We start from the raw sequence: 21743 nt of genomic DNA, 5'->3' as shown, positions 1-21743 counted from the left end.
CAGAAAAGAGCAAAAAAAAAGGAAAGAAAATTAAGCCAGACATAATGACAGTGTCTGATCATTTTTTCCTGCTCAACTGTGAAGTTCTAACCAATTGTGTTAAAATGTAGAAAAGGTAATTATGAATGAAATGGTCCTCAAGATGAATTGAGTCTGAATTGCCATAAATCTATGGTTATGATCAGTGGTTAATTTTAAAACTTTATGGTAGTGTTTCCTCGGCCATGCAAGTTTTTCTTTGCAGGTTTCCACTTAATACAGTACAATCCCTAATGACTACCAGTTATGGAATTTTAATAATGACCACAAACAATATTCATGTAGCATTATACAATGAAATGAACAGCTTTCTTATTATATAAGTTTGACTTTCAGTTGTTGGCATAAAATTACACCTGCCCACTCATGAGAACATTGAAAATCACTGAAAGATGGAAAAACTTGAACCAAAGTTGGTTCAACTAAAAGAAAACAATACTGATATGAAATGATCATTACACATTGATCAGATACTTATTGGAAAGTCTTAAATATTCAGTCAGAAACTAAATGTGAGATTTAATAACGGCCAGTAATGTATTATGCTTATTATACTGGTTTGATCGATCTGTGGATGCTGCTCTTTTGAAATTAATTTCCATGGCTATTGGGCTTGGTTTAACTTAACCCTTAAAGCTCTCTTGCAATCAGACAACAGACCCAGCATCATGCCCAAGCTGTTTTGTTTCAGTGAGTTATGCAGGCTATTTGCCCATGTGTACATGCGCTTGTGTATAATTTAACACCCGTCCCCACTTAGGGGTGTCTCAAGGGCCACAATAATCTCCACAAACACACAATTGCACATGCTTCTGTGTATTGACATGGGCCTGACACTATCTACACCAAGAGCACTGTCAACCCAATGTTGTAATGATACGGGCATTATCCAGTGTAATCTTGCAGTAAATTAATTACAAACCGCAATCCCTCATTCCACTCCGTACTCCCTGTGGGAGCTGACCACATTTGCACTTTAGTTCAAATAGGCTGGATGTCAGCAGCAGCCAGAGACATGGAAACGCCAAACATTACAGAACATTTTAAATGTAGTATGATACCATTTGCTTATATAGTAGCATAGTCAGTCTTGACCAGTCATACTTTATAGCAGAATGTCTACAAGGAATACAGAATGAAGGAGTTGCAGGGAAAACATCCAAACATGTAACCTTGGTGAGGAAAAAACTGATCAAATATTCAGTTTGCTGTTCGTTTTGCATAAATTCTGCCAAAGGTATGAATGCATTACTGTGTTGTGTCCTTTTACCAAGGTCGAAGTACATTTCAAAGTAGCTCACATCTTTTGAATTTCAAAATTAATTCACCCTCATAAATAACAATTAATGGCAGGAAAGTTCGACTTTGCTCTAATTACCTCTAAAAGATGCCCTCAGAATATACTGTGTTATTTAAACATGGCATTGGGAATCTTATTAAAGCTTCGGGAAGTGGTGTTTAATTCATGTAAATATAGTTATTGTCAGGTTGTGGGTTCATCCAAAAAAGGTGGATTGTTTCGGGGGGAATGGAGCCAGCATTGTCCTTCAGTATTTTAAGGAATTAGGATTTAGGATTTAAGACGCTGTCTGTATAGCTGTGCTAAAATGGGAGAAAGCATGAAAAAAGTGTTTGTGTTACGCAGCTTTGGGGACGTTGAAATGTCTGTCTGCATTCACCAGGCTGACAGAAAAGCCTTCCACTGAGTCGTTGAGTAATCTAAGATTAAAATGTATATACACCTATTATCAAGATAGAGTGAGAGAATAGCCCAGGCACCCTGAGCGCTAAGTACACACACAATCACACATACGGGGACACAAGGTCACGGCACTGGGCTGACAGAATGTGCTCAACGTATGCAGGCACACACCCCAGCAGGGAGAACACACAGCCAAATTAATGCACACACACACACTTTCTACCTCTCTCTCTCTTTGTCCATCTCTCTCTCTCAGAGATGAGTTGTGACAGCACATCATCAGGGGAAAATCCTCTCAAGAAACCTTTCAAGAACCGGGGCTTAGAATAAGACACTATATTTGTCATTTTTGGTTTAAAAATGCTATTTACTGTATGGCAAGCAATCCAGAAAATGTTTTCCTGTGACTTTTAAAGCACAAGCAGACACACAGTCAGCACAAGCTGAGTTCACATAGTGTTCTCACTTTACAGAGCTGCATGCTTTGTGTACAAGAGCTGCCTGACAGTGAGGCTAAAAGGACTTCCAGAAATAACTGCAAAGCAAAACTGTTCCGGGTTTGACAGGGATTAAACAAAAAAGAAAGAGAAAAGTTTCGAAATTTTTTACCCTGGAGATCACATTGTTCGTCAGGAACACATTAAGTACTTTGAGAACTCTGTGATCTCTTTGACGTAAGTTGTTCTCTCGATGAAAACTTCTTCATGTCAGAGCAGTCAGTTATTTTAGGAGGAAGTTCTGTGAGATAGCCTTGGTGGGATGAGGTGTTAATTCTCTGAAGTGAGTAACTATGTGTTTTGCTGCTGAAGAAGAGCCTGTCCTAAAAAAAATCCAAATAAATCAGTTTTAAAGCAGTAAAGGGATGACAGTGCAATACGAGAGCTGATGTTTTGAAATGGTTGTAGTCTGATCAAATAGCCATCCAGACACAGGCCCTGTGTTCTGCCAAGCCCTTACTGTTCCAGACGCATTTTAACAGATGTGGTTAATTATGTACTTCTTGGGACAATTAGTAAATGAGTCTGACAGTAACCTTCACGCATTAATCACAGTAAATTACACAGAGGAAAGCTCAGCGCAGAGGTTCAATTAACCTTTTAGCCCTCGTCTAAATGTGGAGAATGGGGCTGGTTATTCAGTGAAGGCCCAACACTCTCAGGTCACCGGAGAGAGAGAGGCACCCGGTACCACTGGGACGTGTCAGAGGCGCACAGTTGGTTTCTCCCTGCACTCCAACACCTCCAAAACTGTCCTCACCAGGCCTCGTCCCCTCTTGGGAATCACTGAGTTGTCTGGAAATCAAGGCGACCTTTGTGCCTTGTGTTTTTTTTCACAGCTGCGGCTGCATTTACGTCCAAAGGAGTTGTGCCCCCCCCCTCAATTTATTTTGTTTAATTTAGCTGATGATGGTTGAAGCTGACCTTACTACAACCATCAACTCATCCCAGTAACTCTCTGGAGAAATCAAAAGCCATCAAGATTCTAGATTCTACGTAGTGAAAGAGCAAGACAGCATATGTTTCATTCAGGATGCCAATCTGGTCAAGGCCAGCGAACTCTCAGGACTTGTTATATATGGATGGTTCAATTTCCCGACCGCCTTCCTGGGGGGCGGCTTTTAAATCAGAGTGTCTTGCTCGTCAGTCTGCTTGGTTAACATTTACCCTCAGTAACATATCACATGGTTGTTATCCTTCCTTTGGCAATGTGCGTGTGCATTGATAAACTGCTCCTTGTCTGTCTTACACTTTGTCAGTGAAGGAATTCAAGTGTTGCGTGTCAGACCGGAGATGTAACTGGGAGATTTCAAATTAGTACTCAGTATTCCTTCAACCCCATCTTGTGTTTTCACATGTAGTGTAGTACCTTCAGTGTGTCGGATTTACTGCTTGCTCTGAGCAAATGCAGAATTGCTGAGCACGACAAGGAGAGAAAGAAAGAGACATAGTTTCCATTCTCTCGCTGTCCTGAGAAAGAGACAACAGAAACAGACAAATGAAGAGCCAGGGACAGAGGAGGCATAGAGACAGATAAATGAGGAGGAAATGCTCTCTGCTGCCTTTGAGTCAGTTCCCAGAGACGAGTCGGCACAGTGCTGCCTCTGTCCTTTCTTGTCCAGTTCAGTTTGTGCTTGTGGGTTGATGCTGATGTTTCAGGATTGATTCGTCTGCATTCAGCAGTGAGGCACCCCGCACAAACAATGAAACAGACGTCGGCCGTAACACGCTGCCCTCTTGTTTCCGACTGGTCATTGCCCCTGTGAGAACCATTGGTCAGATGACCTGGCTGGCTGCCCCCCCCCCTCACGGTCTTCTTGAAGATCCTGCTTTTGTGGGGCCACAGCCCTTTCTCATGTCCACAAACATGCTAAACCACTTTGCTCTAATGCCTCACTGTTGTGCCAACACACACAAACACGCACACACATACACAACTTAACACAATGACAGATGCTCCAAACCTGCATACACACTCACTCATGCAGACACCCATATGTGTAAACACAGTCATACATGTATGCGTGGCCACCCACATGCACAACAGGCATGACCGACAATTAAACACAACCTTGGGCTCACATGTGCCTGAAAGAACATTACCCTTTGTCATCCATACTGGGACCTTTTCCTCCTGGGGCGGCGAGCCATTCAAGGTCCAAACATGATTTTAGCCTTAAAACCTCCCTCTCAAAACACTAGAGGCCCTCATGCTGACACATGCACGTTAAGCCTTACTTCCCTCTCCTTAATCCCCCCCCCCCCCCCCCCAAAAAAAAATATAAGTAAGTCACGTCTTGTCACGCTTGCATTATTAAATGATCCGTCGACAAAAACACAGAGAAACAACTGAAATAGTTGTCATTTCATTTTACTGTGCTCCAGTATTGTGATTCACAAAGATGTAAAAGTACTGATTGATTGATTGATTGTTAAAAAAACAGTTCCAACTTCTGTGCACAGACATAACATACCATGACCCAATGATTTTGCTCACCCACCCAGACTCTGATTACTCACTCAGTATTGTTCAGAAGAAATAAAGGTTCAGAGTAAATTTGTATATGCATGAAACAACATTTTGTTTAGGAAAGACAGCTCTTTGTCATCCCAATTGTTGGCTTTTTTTTAATTATAGGTTCTTATGATTAGAGTTGATAAGATGACAGTTACCTAAAAAAAATAGAAAGAAGTGCAACTTTTTAATGACCCTTTTTTCAGTGCATGACTGGCCGTCACCCCCACCGTTCTTGTTGCCGCTCGGCAGGAATTCCTCGCGGATCACTGCCCGCACCCTCTTTATTCCCATTCTGTGCCTCTTCTGACACCTGGCTATTGCACCCCCCCCCTCTCACTTCTCTCTGCCCTTTCCCTCCTCTCCCCTCAATTCCCTCATTAATCGGCCCTGATATTGATGGGAGCTGAATGCTGGCAAATGACTGCCTGTGAAGCTCCTTCATGCACCCGCTTCTCACCCTGCCTGTGACCACATACTGGCTTGATTAGCATGCCAACCGTTCACCATGCCTGTGAATCAGTTCCTCTGTTTCCGCTGGCTCAATCCTTCACTCTGTCTATCTGTCCGTCTGTGTATCTATTATTTTTTCCCTTTTGGTTCCCATGTCTCTACTTGTTCTTTCGGTTTTCAAGACTGTCCTTGTAGCATTGTTCTTCCACTTTTGTGACTGTCCTCAGTGTTCCTCACTGCCACCTGTTGATACCTTTCTATCAGGCAGCTTTGTAAGGTCCTTTTAAAAAGTTTACACTGAGGCATAATTCAGACCGAGTTGATACTGGGCAGTTGACATGGCTTGGCTCCGCCCTCAAACCATGGGCCAATCATAGCAAGTATCATCTTCACAATACACATGAGCTGAGACCTCTATTTTCTATGTATTAATGGCATTTAATCAAGCTGTTAGTAGAGAGATGTGAAATGAGGTGAGTTTGCAGCAAACAGGGATGTAATATGTAATATTAGCCCAGTAACAGCATTGCTCATCATGCCATTTGTTTCAAACGAGGAACAAAGGCCGGCAAACATCACCACATACTATCACTAGATTTGATGTTGGCGTTTCTAACTAACCTAGTCTAGAGACTATAATTCTATGTAACTAGAACCCAACTAGTCTTTTGTTGACTTTGCCAGGCTTGCCAGGGGCCACCCAGGGTTACTGCACAAAAATAAAACTGGACTCTCCAACACCCACAGGCTTACTAAACCAGTCAAACTTAAAAAACTTCCCTCACGTGGCAACATCAGCATGAATCTCCTAACTAAAATAAGAAAAGAAACATCAGTCTAGGGGGAATTATTATGTTTTTTTAATAAAATAATAATACGACACCAAACGAAAGAATTACGGACGAACATTATGACATTATGTCGTGTAATTTAATAAATGAAAATGTTTCAAAAAGGTGCAGCCATAGCACACCATGTGCTCCTGAGGTGAAGCTGAGATCCAAAAAAAAGGGGGGGTGGGGGGAGAGGGAGAGAAACAGATGGCGGCGCCATCCTCAGGCAGGGAGGGTCAACTGAAAAACAACAAAATTAACATATACAACTAAATATGACTCCCAGGTCATGACAATCACAAATATTTAATTCTCATATAAATAAAATATCAGATATTATTCCTATCTGTAATTTTAATCTTCATAAAGTTTTTGGCTCCATCACCCAGCCCAAGGTATTATGCCTATAAAGTTCTTCTGCTTCCAGTTCTAGCAGGCTGTAGATCGTAAGTGTCGCAAGTCCAAAATTATAGTTGGAAGTTCTTTAACACAGATCAAAGTCTTCTAATCATTTTCCGTCAACGCTGTAAAGTTCTAATGACAAGTTTGCTGCACTTCAGACACGTAGGCTTGAAAATGCCTTAGAAGCTGAGCTACACTACATTCTCCCCATGTGAAAACATGTGCATAGGCAACCCTTTATGGTCTCTATAGGTTTAAAGGCCTTAAAGACACCCTTCTACATATTTCAGTTGGGACTGTTGCTGTTTAACCTAACATGACACCATCTGATTTTCAGCACGCTGCCTTTTATCTTTCAGGTTCATGGAAAAACACATGTCTGACACAAATCCACTCTGTAACGTGACGTCATTTCCTAACAGCAAGAATGCTTTTGTGCAACACTGTAATGGAATAACTTTATTAAGCCAAACGGATGAAGTAAGGAGCTTTCAGAAGCAATTTGTTATTGGTGTCCAAAAGCAAAACAAGTTTGTCGGATGACGTTTAACAAAGGATGCTTCAGAGAATGAATAGAGTCAGTGTTGACGATGTTTCTCTGTTTTGGACAGCAGAATGAGATTTTAGTTGTAACACTCAAGCCAAAACAAAACCGGATTTAGGCTTTGGTCGATTGCAATGCAACCCAGATGGAATTGTTTAGAAAATAAATCAAACTTTATTGTGGAGTTACAGAGACTTGAATACCTGGATGGTCAGACAGGATCATCCATCACCATGTAGCTCAGAAGGTTTATCTCCTTCAGCTTCCGTCATCACTCCCTCTTGCTCCCATACAACAACGTTATCTCGGCGAGTCATTCCTGGCTGTTAATGACTTGCTGTCTATAACACCTTAGCACCCTGCTGACTAGTTACCATAGCAGGAAACAGCTGCTCTAGGATGGTGAGAAGGCTTTTTGCTCCTTGACTTTGAGCAACGCCACGCAGGCAAATCACTCAAACAGACAAATATTCCTCTCCTTCTCCTCTTCTCTCTCACTCGGTTCCTCTCGCCTTGGCAGAATTATCTGCTCTGTTTGGACATCTTCCTCCTGTGGTCACCTGTCAGAGCTTATGCTGAACTACACCTTTTGTCTTTTTCCCTGTCGAAATGGAACCATAAAGTCACCCACAGACATACCGCGGCTCTCACAACTGCATGCTTCAAAGCAATCCGTCTTTTATCTGTGTCACAAGTAAACATGCTGATGGGAAGTCAAAGCAAAGGTCGACCAGACGCTGAAAACACTTATACGTTTTAGCTGTGCAGTAGATAAGGGAAACAAAGTGCTCTGTCGGGATAAGTGGCTGTAATGGCTACAGAGCAAACAGACTGAGGACTCACTGCTTTAGAGGAAAGAAGGAACTTCACATTCCACAGATGACCACAAAGCATCTCTCCACTTAACTTGAGCCAGACACTGTTTGTTTACCTTGCAGGTTGTAATGTAAACATTAATCTGAGTTTATGGGAGATCAGCTAAGTCTGGTGTACACCTTCCTCTCCCAGACATAATGCCACGAGACAGATAGTCTATAAAGCAACTTGGCTCTTATTGCACAGGATACATCCTAATAGGGGAAATACAAATTTGAAAAGCCGGCAATCTATTGCTGAAGCTGGGTCGATGCATTTGTTTGATTAAGATACAGTTTGCTTTAAGGACCAACTGAACTAAGATTTTTCCTTCATTTTCCTCCCAATGTCCATTACAATTTCTCAGTCAGTGTTTATTTTACATTTAGACAAAGTGCCGACAATGTAAATAAATACTAATTATTTGTGCACTGATAGACACAGTGAACAGGTTTCCTGCAGAGTCTGCCTGTGAGGCTGTCATTGTCATGATATTCTTAAGTACTCTAGAATATGAGTATAAAAATATGTAAATATGTATAATCATTTTCTTTTGTGTGCAGTTATTTCTCTTTTATAAAAATGATTTTTACATGTTGTTAAAACCCCACGTGTTTGAATAAGGTCTATCTGACTGATTGACACAGAGAGTCGACCCTGTAACTCTGAGGTCGGATATAGGTCAGTTTTCTTTCCTCATATAAAAAGTCTGTTGGGCTGTGCTGTCTCCTCTATCTTTTCTCGCCATCTTGATATCACTCATTCCGAGTTGACCACCATGAAACCATTAGCTCTCTGTTTGAGCTCCGCTGGTATCCAATATCTCCCAGTGTGTGTTAGTTTGACTAACAGAAGGTCCTTAAGGTGCCTTAATGGTTGGCCAACACAATTTCCATTGTGGCTTGCTGTCTGTGATTAATAGGATGTTGATTGCAGGGGCTTTAGGGGTGACTGTACTGTAAGTGATATTTGGGTTATTCTGAGGCTTGTTGTTGCTCTGTGTCTGTGTGATTGGATACAGTAATGGTCCCGGCAGTGCAGCAGCCAGGCAGGCATATGGCCGAGGTACTGACTTCCACTGCCTCCCATTCTCTGCTTTATAGACCTGCAGGGAGGTCATGACCCCACCATAATTCTTCCAAAGCCAGAGGGAGTGGAGCATGCTCATAGGCCTGGAATCCACCAATGTGCCTTACTTCCCATATGATCTCCCCTCACTGCTGCTGCCATCACCACCTTGCTCTGCTGTATAATGTGTGGTCCCCATTAGGAGAAGCAAGGTGGGGATGGATTGGGGCGGTGATAGTTAAACAGTCATGGCTGTTAAGAGGTAAAGACGTCTCCTCCTCAGGTCAGCGAGTATAGAGGATGGGAGCCGAAAGTGGAGTGTCGTGTTGATGGAATAAAGTAGGAAATAAACAAATGAGCTGAAGGACGTTAGGGGATGTGGGTAATGGGAAAGATGAAGTCAAGAGTGAGGGAAGAATAAGGAGAAGAGGAGAGGCAGTTTGGGAGATGAATTCAGACACGGTGTCTTTGGCATACTGCTGACTGAGAGTAAATCACCGCCTCTCTTTTAGCATTCCTCCATGACTTCAGGCACTGTAAAACACACGTAAAAACGCCCATCAATACATACCATTACACCCTTACATCTAGCCTCCCTCTCATATGATGGCACCGTATCATCCGTAACAACTTTATTTTACTGCACACTGCTCATTCTCTTTTCTGTGCCCACCTCATTGCTTTTTAATGCACACACATATTTTAAGGTCTCTTGTCTCAGGTATTATTCTGCCCCCGAACATGAAGCTATGAAGAAGTGAGAAAATGTGTTACTACCAACTACACCGTGACATTGATTAACTAGCGAGGGGTCCGGTTGGTGGACGACCGGGTTAATGTGTGAGCGCGCGTGTATGTGAATGTGGGGAGAGCGAGGGTTTAGCCTCAGACAAAGAAACAACTCTGATTTGCTGACGTTCTTGGCAGACAGACTGTATCGACTGGCTGGAGATCAGCTCACCTATAGTTGACCCTGTGATGCTCTCACACATCAATAACTCTGTTCAAATTGCTCTGCCTGACAAGTAGGGAGAGCATTTTCCACCTGGTAACAGGAGAGAAAACTAGCCATTAAGAGAGGGACTTATAAAGACAACAATAGTTAAATGACTAAAGTTGATTTTCATAGATCATATCATCACAATATTGGTGCAGTCCTGGGACAGACTGGGCCAGTCTCTGCCAGTTTATATGGCAGATGAGCTGGAACACACGTCTTTACAGTAGCCTACCAATTTCAATTTTTATTTATTTATACGTTAAAAAAAGACATGGGTTTTTCTTTTGTTCATTTAAGCCAGTAAAAGAAAACGTGTGATTTCATAATCATTCTTTTATTGGTAGTAGAACACTTTTAGTGCACTTTCAGTGATTATAGTATGAGCAAGGAAGCTGTTGCATTGCTGACGGTAATAAAGGGTTTGGTACAATCCCTGACAGTAGCAGTGAAGTTGTTTCAGATTTTATTGCAGCTTAATTTCCTCAACGCTGATTATTTTGGCACAGAGAAATCCTCTCAAGCAGAGCAACCGTTCCTTGTTAGTGTGATTGCTTGTAATCATTATTTAGCCAAGAAAGAAATCCACACAGCCTTGAAGTGAGAAGCGACTACTCAGTCATGTTGATTTGGTGAAACATTTACAGCTCTAGATGAGCCACATTTATCATTAAACACAAGGATCTTTTGTCTCTCCCCTATACTTGACCCAGAAACCAAATCTCAGAGGGAAAAAAAAAGAAGAAAAAAGGCGTTTCTGAGTTTTAGTTGTTTGATATATGATGACGTGCAAAACTAATCTGTCGGGCTCCTGCTGCAGTCTTCAGTTGTCTTTTGCAGCAGTGGTTGTGTGTGTGAATGGTGTTGATATGTATCAGAAAGAGCTCTGAAATTCAAGCTCTAAGGGGCTTAATCCAGCTAAACGTATAAGACTGGTCCAGACAGAGTAGCTGAAAGTTTAGATTTAATGGCGTAAATGCAACTACATTTGTAAAAGTGCTCCACCATGTCAGACACATTAACTTCAAAAGGTGTTTTGTCACCGTGATGGTTTGGTATTCAATTTTAAAAATGTCAGCAAAGGTCACAGATTTATGTTGCTTCTCATCTTTTGGCTATTATTTTTTTGTTGTGGTTTTTATTTTTGATTCACTAGATATTGAAATGGTAGTGGAAATATTTCTCTCTATATGTGATAAGCAGAGTGGAAACATCTGTCTTGTCATTTTCTCTGTCATATATTTTCGTGGTCAAGCAGACAGCTGGAGCAGGATGCTTGTAAAACCTTTTTTTTTTAAGGTTTCCGTCCTTCTGAAGGTCTCTCCATTAAAGCACAACTTGTGCAGTTAATGGATCACTGATTTGCCTGGACATAGTGGACTTCACAAAGGCTAGATGTACCAGACCCCCTTAAAAAACAACAATAACAACAACAAAGCAAAAACAAACGCACAAAAACCCCTGGTTATCTGGGATATTTTGGTGTGTTTGTGGGTGTGAATGTCTCCACAAATAATGTCTAAAACAGCATGTAATACACAGTCTTGTCCTATACATAATTCATTTAGTTCTTCTTGTCTTTACCGGATAGGTTGGCATTCATTGCCTGACTCAAACAGGGACGGACATTTTGTTTTTTTCTTACACAGCTCTGATAGGAGACAGCGCTGTTTGCAGAGCAACAGGCCAACTCTATCACCAGCGTTCAAATGATAAGGAGCCAGAGCCTCTGCATAGGAATTTACAGCAGCTTTTAAAGGCTCTTTCAAGGGATGAAAGGCCCTTTTTAAAAGGATATAGAATCGGTCATAAAACTGACTTTGCACATTATGTGGGAGGATGGAGCTTGAATGGATATCAAATAGATCAATCTCCTTATCAGCAGAAAAGGACAGGCCATCACAATAATGAGCGTTACCTACATTTTACAATGAAGTTTTGCATACACACACACACACACACACAGACACACAGACCATACATGCACTTCCTTTTCAAACCAAAGTTTAACTAAAGAGCAGCAAGGCCCCCGAATCCAAATCTCTCTTTTTTGCACTATATCGCCGCCACACTTTCTAGTTGGTGTGATGCACCTCGTTTAATAACCCACCATTAACCCACCCAGCTGCCAATCAAAACTGTTGGCAGGGAGATGGCTGCTCCCCTGACTATGACAGACATCATCTCATGTAGGACAATTAGGAGGGTAAATGGCTCCCTTTGCTCCCACATTTCCAGTTGAGTGTATTTTAAGCTGGGGGAACATCTTGTCTTTTGGACTAATACAAGCATATCGTGGTCCTACAGGGCCCCTAGCACCGTTATTACCAAGTCTAATCAAAAACAGGGAGAGGGAGAGAAAGAGACCAAGAAAATGAAAAAATATGGGCGGAGAGAGAGAGAGAGAGAGAGAGAGAGAATGAAATCCCTTACGTGAAGCCAGGGACCACACATTTGTGGAATGCTCTTACACGAGCTCCGAACAGTTTTTAATCATCCACTTTTAACTAATGGCTTGTAGGCAAGGTGTGGGAGGATTGTAATGATTATTTCCATCAAGTCAATTAGTAGTGTAATCTGAAATGTTGTCACTTTGATGAGAAAGGGATTTGCACACTGCTGCCCAACTTTGCTGCAGGTATTTACACTTCAATGAATGATTGGGATGGATGGACGGATGAGTGTCACTTGCGGCCTGGGTTTGAATCACAACTGCAGCTGCAATCAGCTGCAGCTTATAAAAATGTAGGACCCACTTTTACAGAATTTTCCACCGCACAATTTTTAAATGTACTGATCTGTAAAACAGGTCTCGGTGGCTTGTCAGGGATTTTGGAAATATGGAAAAGCGTACTTATAAATTCTCTAGCCTGTGTTATTAGCCAGGCTTCCTTCACACAGCTTCCCACTGGCCAGGTGACATTTTCCACTCACAATTTATTGCTTGGATTGAGGTCTCTGTGCCGTGAAATATGGTGTCCCTTCAAACGAACTACATTTTAATGGCGAGACTGCACTAATGATACACCTACAGGTGTTGCTGAGAGAAAAAGTAAAACACCTTGATGCATTGAAAGTGTCATTTCATTTTCTAATTTATATCACTAGTTACATCTGCATTCAAATGATGTAGTATGTATTTTTATATTTCTCAACACCGCTACTGTGTTTGCTTGGTCAAATCTCGACCACGTTAGCTGCACAGCGCACCTCTCCATAACCAGCTCATCTTCATTCGTCTCCAGACGCCTCTTTAATCTTCATGCGGCTCATTTCACTGCTGACTGGCCCTCTCAGCCTCATTTGACTTTGTTTTCCAAACCACATGCATACTGGAAGCCTCATCTCCACAATAAAGCGGATTCAATACTAATGCTATTGCAAAGTATACAAATTTGATTAGGCCATGCGCTCCAGAGATAATCAGTTTCTTTTCTTCTGCATTACCAACTTAAATGTCAGCCCATTAATAATGTTTTTCGTGTGCAACGGTTCACCGTATTACACAGTCTTATTGAACTTGATTGCTTCATCAGAAAAAAAAGAAAGTCCCTGAGACATTCACTTAAAAGGCAATTGGCCCTGACCATTGCACGTCAAAAAGGGTTTTGCTTCTCTTATATTTGTTCCCCTGGGCCATGCTGACGAGTTCAGTTCCACTGACTGATAACAGAGCTCGGCTGTGTTGGGATTACCACTGGACATCCTGCTTGAGGCCCTTGGGAACACCATGCTGTATCATTCTGTCATCAGTTGGTGCTCAGAGAGTGCTTTACTTTCTCTGTGTCCGCGTTTGTGTGTGGTACCATATTTCAGACTGCACCGTTGTCTGCCAAAATCAACCGCTAGGCTTCCTCCCTCATTTTTCCTTGCTTCAGAAAACTCACCACGCCGCAGACCCTTGATGAGTTGGGTCTGAACATTGAGCCCCACCTCGTCGTTTCCCTAAACACAATCCCAAGGCTGCCATCTCAGTGATAAACTCCTCCAAACATACGTCTTTCTGACACAGTGATTCCTCATAAGTGACACATCAGGTAGTATCCAGGACTAGGAAACTCACAATTGTGTGCTAGTTTTACCTTTGTGTCTTGGGAGCTGAAAGAAAAAAAAAAAAAGTTGTTTGGGCCAGTGCCACATGGTCCACAAAGGCCCTGTTTCATTGTAAAAGTAGGATTAAAAAATCATTTAACACACAGCGATATGCTGTTATGTGACATTGCTGCGAGCCCCACTGTACCTTAATGGGCCCAGCTTGTGCTGACAGACGAGTTGAGCTGAGTTGCTCCAGACTTGGGGCTCTATCGCTTTTCTTATTTCTAAATGAATCAGACTGTTATTCTTTCCAACAAGCCATACAGTAGCTGTGTCCATCAATAAAGCTATGAATCATGTCTCTGCACTTGCATTGGCTCCCTCAGGGGCATATCATTGCTTTGTCCCTTAATCTGGGCAGATTTCTGCACTATATAGGGTTCTGTTTTTAGCGCAACGAACAGCTTGGTCATGTTACTCCGCGACTGTACTGCATACCACAATCTTCCCACATTTGCCATCAAATACTGTGGTTTCAGGTGTTTAGTGAAATACAAGTAAATTCACCCCTCAGCAGTGGTTAAATTGTACTCAACAGCACAGCTTTTATGGTGAGAATGTTAAGCTGTTTTTGAGTCCTGCTGGCTGAAGTTATCACAGCAACGGAAAGCACCGTATGCGGTTTATGTCGGCGTTCAAGTGAATGTTGAGAGATTTGTTTCACACAGAGAAGAGAGTACAAGGCATGCCGCCGAGATGTCTTTTGGAGGTCAGTTGCTTCTTCAAAATACCCCCATTAAACTGTAGGCCCTAAATATACATCCACTTTGTTGGAAACTACTATGTCGGAATCATTTATATGCAGGGTTTTCCTCACCCGTGATGCAATAAGTTGTAATGTAACTTGTCAAACTGAGTTCTTTGTGCTGCCAAAAAAGACCCACAGAGAAATATCTCAAGTCAGCCACTGAACAATAGGATTACACGCGGGCGTGTATCAACATGTATATGGACTTGTGATAGAAAGACAACAAATGTCAGTTTGTCTGGAAAGCTGCACTTGTTGTGCTTTCTGCCCCGGGGGGGGGGAACAGACCACGAGCCGGAAGGTGTACTTCACTTGAGTGATGACTCGTGGCAGCAGAGAAAGTTTCCATCCGTCACTCAGACTGCAGAGACCTGTCTATTCCCTGTGACTAATTGGCCATTCATCTGTCAAATCCTGCTTTCCTTGCCCTTTGGACAAAAGAATGAGTGGTCAGTCACCATAAACCAACTGCAAGTGCCGAGAAACGTGCCGGCAAGAAAAACAGAGGAAAAAAAAGTGTCTGACATATTGAGGGAATAAAACAAAAAAAACGGAGGAATACATTTTTACTCACAGTGAATGGTGTGAAATGCTGCAAATATACCATTTTAATATCGGAGAGTGGCTCTTATTTATTCATGCTGGAACACAACGCTGTGTGTAAATAATGTTTTTGTACTTGCATGTATAACAATTCTCTGGGTCTGCTCCCGCTTTGAGACGCAGCATTGACTTCTCTTTGCTGTCGTAGTCGTGCGCGCAACCCCACCCCCTCCTCTCCTGCAGCCTGTCACTTCAGACAGCTTCTCACTGGAGAGCTCTTTCTCAGATCAGCACTAAACTCTCTTCTTAGTCTCAGGAAGTGTCGGAAGAAGCACTCTCAGCCTAATAGGCTTTTTTTAGACTCCCTAGATCTCATTGCATATTCATAAGCTCCTCTGCAGTTGAGAGTGTCAAGTTTAAAGAAAGAAAGAAAGAAAGAAAAAAAAACACATCCTGGCTTTAATTATTTACTATCATAGTAATCATATTCTCTGTAAATATTAAACATATGTGTGTGTTCTATTTTTCAGTGCTGACAGTGAATTGTTGCTGCGGATTTCGACTGCCGCTTTAACACAGTTACAAAACTTTAGGGCTGTTACTTTTTATCCGTGTGTGTGTGTAAAATATACAGCCTTGTAAGTAATTACCAGGTTGGCCTGCAGCTTTAGTGGAGCTAACAGCGTGTCACATAATACTTGTCCGAGCATGATTTTTTGGAAAAGTGACAGAACACAAGATAATACAAAGACACTGCTGTCAGTGGGGCATGAGATGTGCCCGTCTTCAATAAAATCACAGACGTCAATGTCCATAATGTTACGTAAATAATGTTGCACAGCATCAAACATTTAGCTTCGTACTGCATTCAAACCACCTGTGTGGAAAAAAAAAACAATTATACAACCTTCAGTTTCCTTTGCTTTGATTAACTGTGCTTTTTTTTGCTAGATTATGTTTTATTAATTAAAAGGAAACGAGTCTGAAGACACAGCTTACACATTTTGCATGCATGACATCAGGGGCTCTGGAAGTTTATAATAGATCTTAAATGATCTGGTTGACGGACTTTACATTTAAATAATGTTTTAATACCAGGTGTAACAAATCTGTTTTTGCCGTTTCTCGATGTGGAGATTATTAGGGCCAAACATTTCAATTATTGTAATTTACCAATCTCTACCCGAGTGTATTACAATTGTTTGTGCTTCTGTGATTTTATTATTCTAATCTAACAGATTTATTGGTCTGTTGACAGTATTCAGGCCTCATTTCTTTGCATGGGGGTGATTGTGATCAAGCACTAAAGTCTGGGCCTTTTCCAGAGTTTGTCCTAAGGGGCCGTATATTAGAATGTTAATGTCTACAGAACACGTTCTTGACATTGTCCAGGACTGCCAGCCCCCTTGTCAAATCTCTGGATAATGTCCGAGTGATCCCATGTGAGACAGAGCAGCAGGGGATGCTCCAGTGAGCAAGTGAGTGACTGTCCTGTCTGTCCTGTGTGCATGACCCAGCAGCCACCCCAGATTTGGATGCTCCTGACATTCCTCTGCCATTCTGAATGTATCTGACCCGGAGAATCTCCTGCTGCTTTTATCATAGAACGGCAAACTCCAAACAATGCATGGACTACGGTACAATGTATGTGCCCACAAGAATAACGACAAGTAAAAAGTATAATGTCTGCAGTTGTATTCAGATGGGAATGTCTGCGCCCTGTCCTCCTCCTGATTAATAGCCAAATGATCTCGCCGAGCAGCCACGCGCTGCCATGACTCGGGGTTCAGACTGAGAACAAGGCAGGGGCTGACAGTGGTGAGCTATGGGCTGCTGTTGCTGCAGGGGCGGTAATGAATCGGCATCACTGGCGAGACTGAAGTGTAGACGGCAGGAGGAAGGAAAGTGATCAGACTTTGCGGGTGAGGTGCTACTTGACCAGCATGTGGGACTCAGATAGCAGGAGAGAGACGTAGCATGAAATAAAGGGGAGTAAACGAGGGGGGAGAAAAAAAGGTGAGCGGGAGACGACGACAGAGGAAGAGAAAGTGAGTTCACGGAGGAAATGTGCGGCTAAAGAAAGACATGGGTGAAAGAGGAGGAGGATGGTGGAAGGAGAGGGTAGTCAGCCAGTCTGTGTTAACATTCCTGGGGAAATTTGCTCCCTTTTCCCCTGCTACGCTCCCTAAACCTCCACAGAGGGGGTTCATCATTCTCACTTTACTCCTCCACTAATTATCGTTATCATTATGGGAGATAATTACCATTTCACTGCCTAACACCCAAGTAGGCTATTCGGCTTTGAGTCACACACACAAGGTTATCAATAGCTGCTCAATTGCAGTCTCATCTACCTAATTATACGATTTGGGCTTTGTGATAACTGAATAGGATGTGAAATCTACTATTACGCCTTGTGAGGATGGGTGAGAGTCAGCAGAAGGCCCTGAAATAAACTGATGCGTGCGGAGACTGTTAATTAAAAGATGTGGCTTTTGCTGGAATATAAATCAGACCAAACTACTGGAAGTCTCACAAACATCCTGCTAGATTGTATACAGCTGAGTATGCAATAAAGCATTAAATAAAAACCAGTGAGATGTGACTTCACGTCTGTCTTTAATTCCCTCTACTCATTACCTGTGGGAAGAGAATATTTACATGATATCTGCTTCCAGGGCTTTCTTTCCTCACTAGGATCTACTTTACATGAACCCACAATATTATCACAAATTCAATCAGTTTCTAGCCTTCTATCGATGTTGAGCCGCTGCTGCAGTGTGCAGTTGTTCTGCAGACCTGTAGTACAGCCGGGTTTGTCGGGTGGGGGGTTTCTAAATCCCACTGTGGCATTCTGGGGCAGCAGCTGACGCCTCGGACCTGATGAATGCTCTCTCCATCTGCTGCAACTCAACACTGGTGCACAAGATTGAGGCAGGCCTTATCAGCAGCAGAAATTCATTAAACCTGAACCACTGTTGCATACAGAGAGGAGCGGAGCTGAGAGGATGTCAGGGAGGGAAACAAGGTCATGAGGCCATGAGGGCATGTGCACAGAGGCTACGGAGCGAGCGAAAGATGGTGACACTGTGAGAGGTTCAGTAAATATGACAGACAGTTGAGTCGGCATGGTGGAATGTGTGCTGCTGAGGACCTCATGACAGACAAGAGACACATTCTCTTTGACCCCAATTACCAGAGGTGCTCCAGTCCATGGAGATTTGTGTTCCCCACGTAGTTAAAACAATAATGGCATAGTTCTGCTGACCAGGAAAAAAATAAAATTATAATGTAAAATAGTTCTGTACGATGATTTCAAAGTATTATTAATAACCTGTTTTTATTATTATTTCTTTGTTGATAAGATTTGAAAATGTTTTCTGGCTTGAATTTATTTATTTTTTTCTACTAACGTCTACCTCGCTGCTACACTGCTAAGTATTTCTTATATTAAAGCAGTTTTTGACAAATTGCCAGGACATGATCTGAAAAGCTTCTTTGTTTGGCTCTTTCCACAGAGACGCTCATGGACTCCACCACAGCCACGGCGGAGCTGGGCTGGACAGTCTACCCCGTGTCAGGGTCGAGTGACAACAGCGTAAGTGACATTCTCTGACTTCAGCACGCTTTGCGTCTAATAATAAAAGTTTAAATTAAAGGTGCTAATAAGACTGCGGCACCCTGCTTTGTGGAGGTGATAACTAAATTTGCTCAGCCCCTCAGAATAACTTTGTCTCTGTCTTTGTCGGTAGCTGGTGTTTTGCTTTCCCACTCTTGGGTCAAAGATCAATTAATGAGACCATCTGCCCCCGAGAGAGAGCTAAACCAAAAGTGTGTGTGTGTGTGGGGGGGGGGGCTAAAGTTAGACGGAAGACATTTAAATGTAAACGTGTGTTATTTAAGAGATAAGACCATGTTTTGGGTTTCATTATATTAGTTCCACATTTTAACCCTATATTTTAATGTCCACCAGCAGCATTTTATTTGCAGTGATCTGTCCTTTTTTGATTTTTTTTTTATATATATATATATTTTAGCCTGACAAATGACAAGCACTGTATGAATGAACAATTGCACTTAAAGCTTAATACGTGTGTTCATATGCCAGACTAGAGGGTTTGTGTTATATGGGCCCTGTTGGTGTTTGATGCACAGTATTTCCACATGGTTTGCCAGGGCATTGGTTTCTCCTCGCCACATGCAAGCCAGGCCCACTTAAAGCCAGCCAAAAACAGAGTCTCAGTTTCCTTCGCTACTTCGCTGCTACCCCACCACAACATTTTTTCTGTCTTTTGGACAGAAAAAAATGTTGTAGACTTATTTGCTGGTGCATTTCAATAAACCACTGCCAATTTTACTCAATTATTTATGCTTCTGTGGCTAGTATTAAAGATGGTTTGAATTATCATGCTGTGTCTTTTTTGCACTATAAAATAAGCAAAGAATGGCAGCGCAGAGAGCTGGCATTCACTGGTTCCATGATACAACTTCAAAGTATCTCAGCTATAATTTAGGACAACTTCATCTCTCCCAACCTGAGGGCACGTTGTCTCCTTGCTGCTAATTCCTACAATCAATAGCAAAGAACAAAGACGCTTCCTTTCCTTCTCTCTCGCCAGCTCTGGATCCAATCTTCCCAGACCGTGCTTACGCACACGCATACCAACTCCAAAGAGAGTTTACATCACATCTCCCTTTCATCTGCGTAAAATGTTGGATTCAGCTAAACACTGACTCAACCCTTATTTTGTAATCAGGTTTAATATGAAGTGGAAACTTCAGACTCAAACACTTTAATAATTAAAGGTAGAAATAAAAGGTTATAGTCATTATGCACTCTGTAAATGTGAAGTGAAATTATTAAGTCTAACGTCTAAACATTAAAACTTCAAACATCCGAAAACTAAACTCTCCAAGATCTTCTGGGTTTCATTAATATGTGGCGTATATGCCCAACTCTGTGGTACTTTTCTCTTCCTGAAAATTGTCCCTGTTAAGCTTATCTATGACGTTTAAATATGTGCCCTTTAAGCTATAGATAATTTAATGCTCCTGTCTAAATAACATCCACATGCAATCACGCTATAACCCTATCTTGGGGTAAGGTGAAAAAAATGTCCCTAAGCCCCTGGCTTTAGCCACTGGCTTTAGTCAGGTATAGGTTGGCCTTATCAGCGTGGGCATGGAAGGTTTATGATGATATGGCTGAGCTCGTCAAAAGCACAGTCCACAGGAAAGTGAAGAGTGAGAGTGATGAGGATAGCTTGTCCCTTATGGCCCAGGGCAACAGGTGTGGAAACAGAGCTCGCTGTGCCGCTCTGTAAAACAGCAAGAGGTGCTTTACAGAAGCTATTGTCTTACACACATATACGCATGGCTTCATGGGCTTAGCCGGTGGATCAGTAACATCCAGCAGAGTGCCGCACGAGCAGTTGGCTTTCACTACTCTGCATGGCTTCATGAAATATATCCTAACTCGACATGTGATACATTGCGACACAGTTGAAATGCAAACAAGTAACAGTAAAAGTCAGAAGTGTTATTGCAGTTGGTGTCTTTTATTTTACAGGATATTTGAATAATGCTTATAAAATTATTAGTTTAAGAAATCCTTCCAAACAGAGCTATAAAATTAACTTTCACCACTGGGTTTTTAGAGAGTGATTTAATGGAAAACAGTACTACACTTAAGCTTGTGTAAACCAAATTTTATATCCCGCTCTGTGTATAGCTTGGCAGCTCCTCCTTTTAATTATGTAAAGTGACAGCTAAACGTATGTTGTCCCTGAGCCAGACAAGGAAGACATCTTCATTATTCATAGCTCTGCCAAAAAAACATTCACACCTATTGCAATATTAACCAAGCAGACTTTGTCCCGGGGCAGTTTAGGAAGTTTAGTGTCGTCTGATTAATGTTTCCAGATTCTTGCAACAAAGCACTCGTATCCTATGCCTCACTCCACCCACACATGCACAACACTGGCGCTGTCTGTATAGTTGTTCCGTCATGTAGACACGTGTCTCAGGGCGACTGAGTGAAAGCCTAGACCCACTTGTGTGCACACAGACACGCACAAATGTTACAAACACTACAGATATTGATTTTACACACACACACACTGACCAGCAGAATGAAATGAAATGAAAATGACAGGTTTAAGAGAAAGGGAGTGGAAACTTACTCAGAGTTCTTGACCCACTGAGAATCTGCTATGTAACACACCGCTTATAGATACTGTAGCCGGCTATTAGAACAGGGGTTAAGTGGTCAATGTTTTTTCTTCTCAAGTGGAGCTGAGAGATGTGTGAACATCAGGTCAGACCTCCTGACTCACTCGCTCCTGCGCTGAAGGACTGACAGCGGCACACATTTAGAAATGGACGTCTGGCTGCAGGGAGTAACACAAAGCTACTGTGGAAGGAAAGCTGAGGTCTCCTGTTTAGGCAGAGAA

At 42.1% G+C, this 21743-nt stretch overlaps 1 protein-coding gene across 4 annotated transcripts in view; it reads left to right on the top strand.

Annotated features, from left to right (window-relative positions):
* Positions 1-21743, top strand: part of ephb2b (eph receptor B2b) — a 113729-nt gene that overhangs the window by 25286 nt on the left and 66700 nt on the right. For all 4 annotated transcript variants that reach the window (XM_058631126.1, XM_058631123.1, XM_058631125.1 and 1 more), the window contains exon 2: positions 18810-18889. In XM_058631126.1, the coding sequence (XP_058487109.1) occupies positions 18810-18889 (80 nt within the window). The remainder of the gene's footprint in view (positions 1-18809; positions 18890-21743) is intronic.

This window comes from Solea solea, chromosome 6, assembly GCF_958295425.1.
Source record: "Solea solea chromosome 6, fSolSol10.1, whole genome shotgun sequence".
NCBI classification, from domain to species: domain Eukaryota; kingdom Metazoa; phylum Chordata; class Actinopteri; order Pleuronectiformes; family Soleidae; genus Solea; species Solea solea.
The sequence above is the reverse complement of the archived record's forward strand: the minus strand, read 5'-3'. Positions and strand labels throughout refer to the sequence as shown.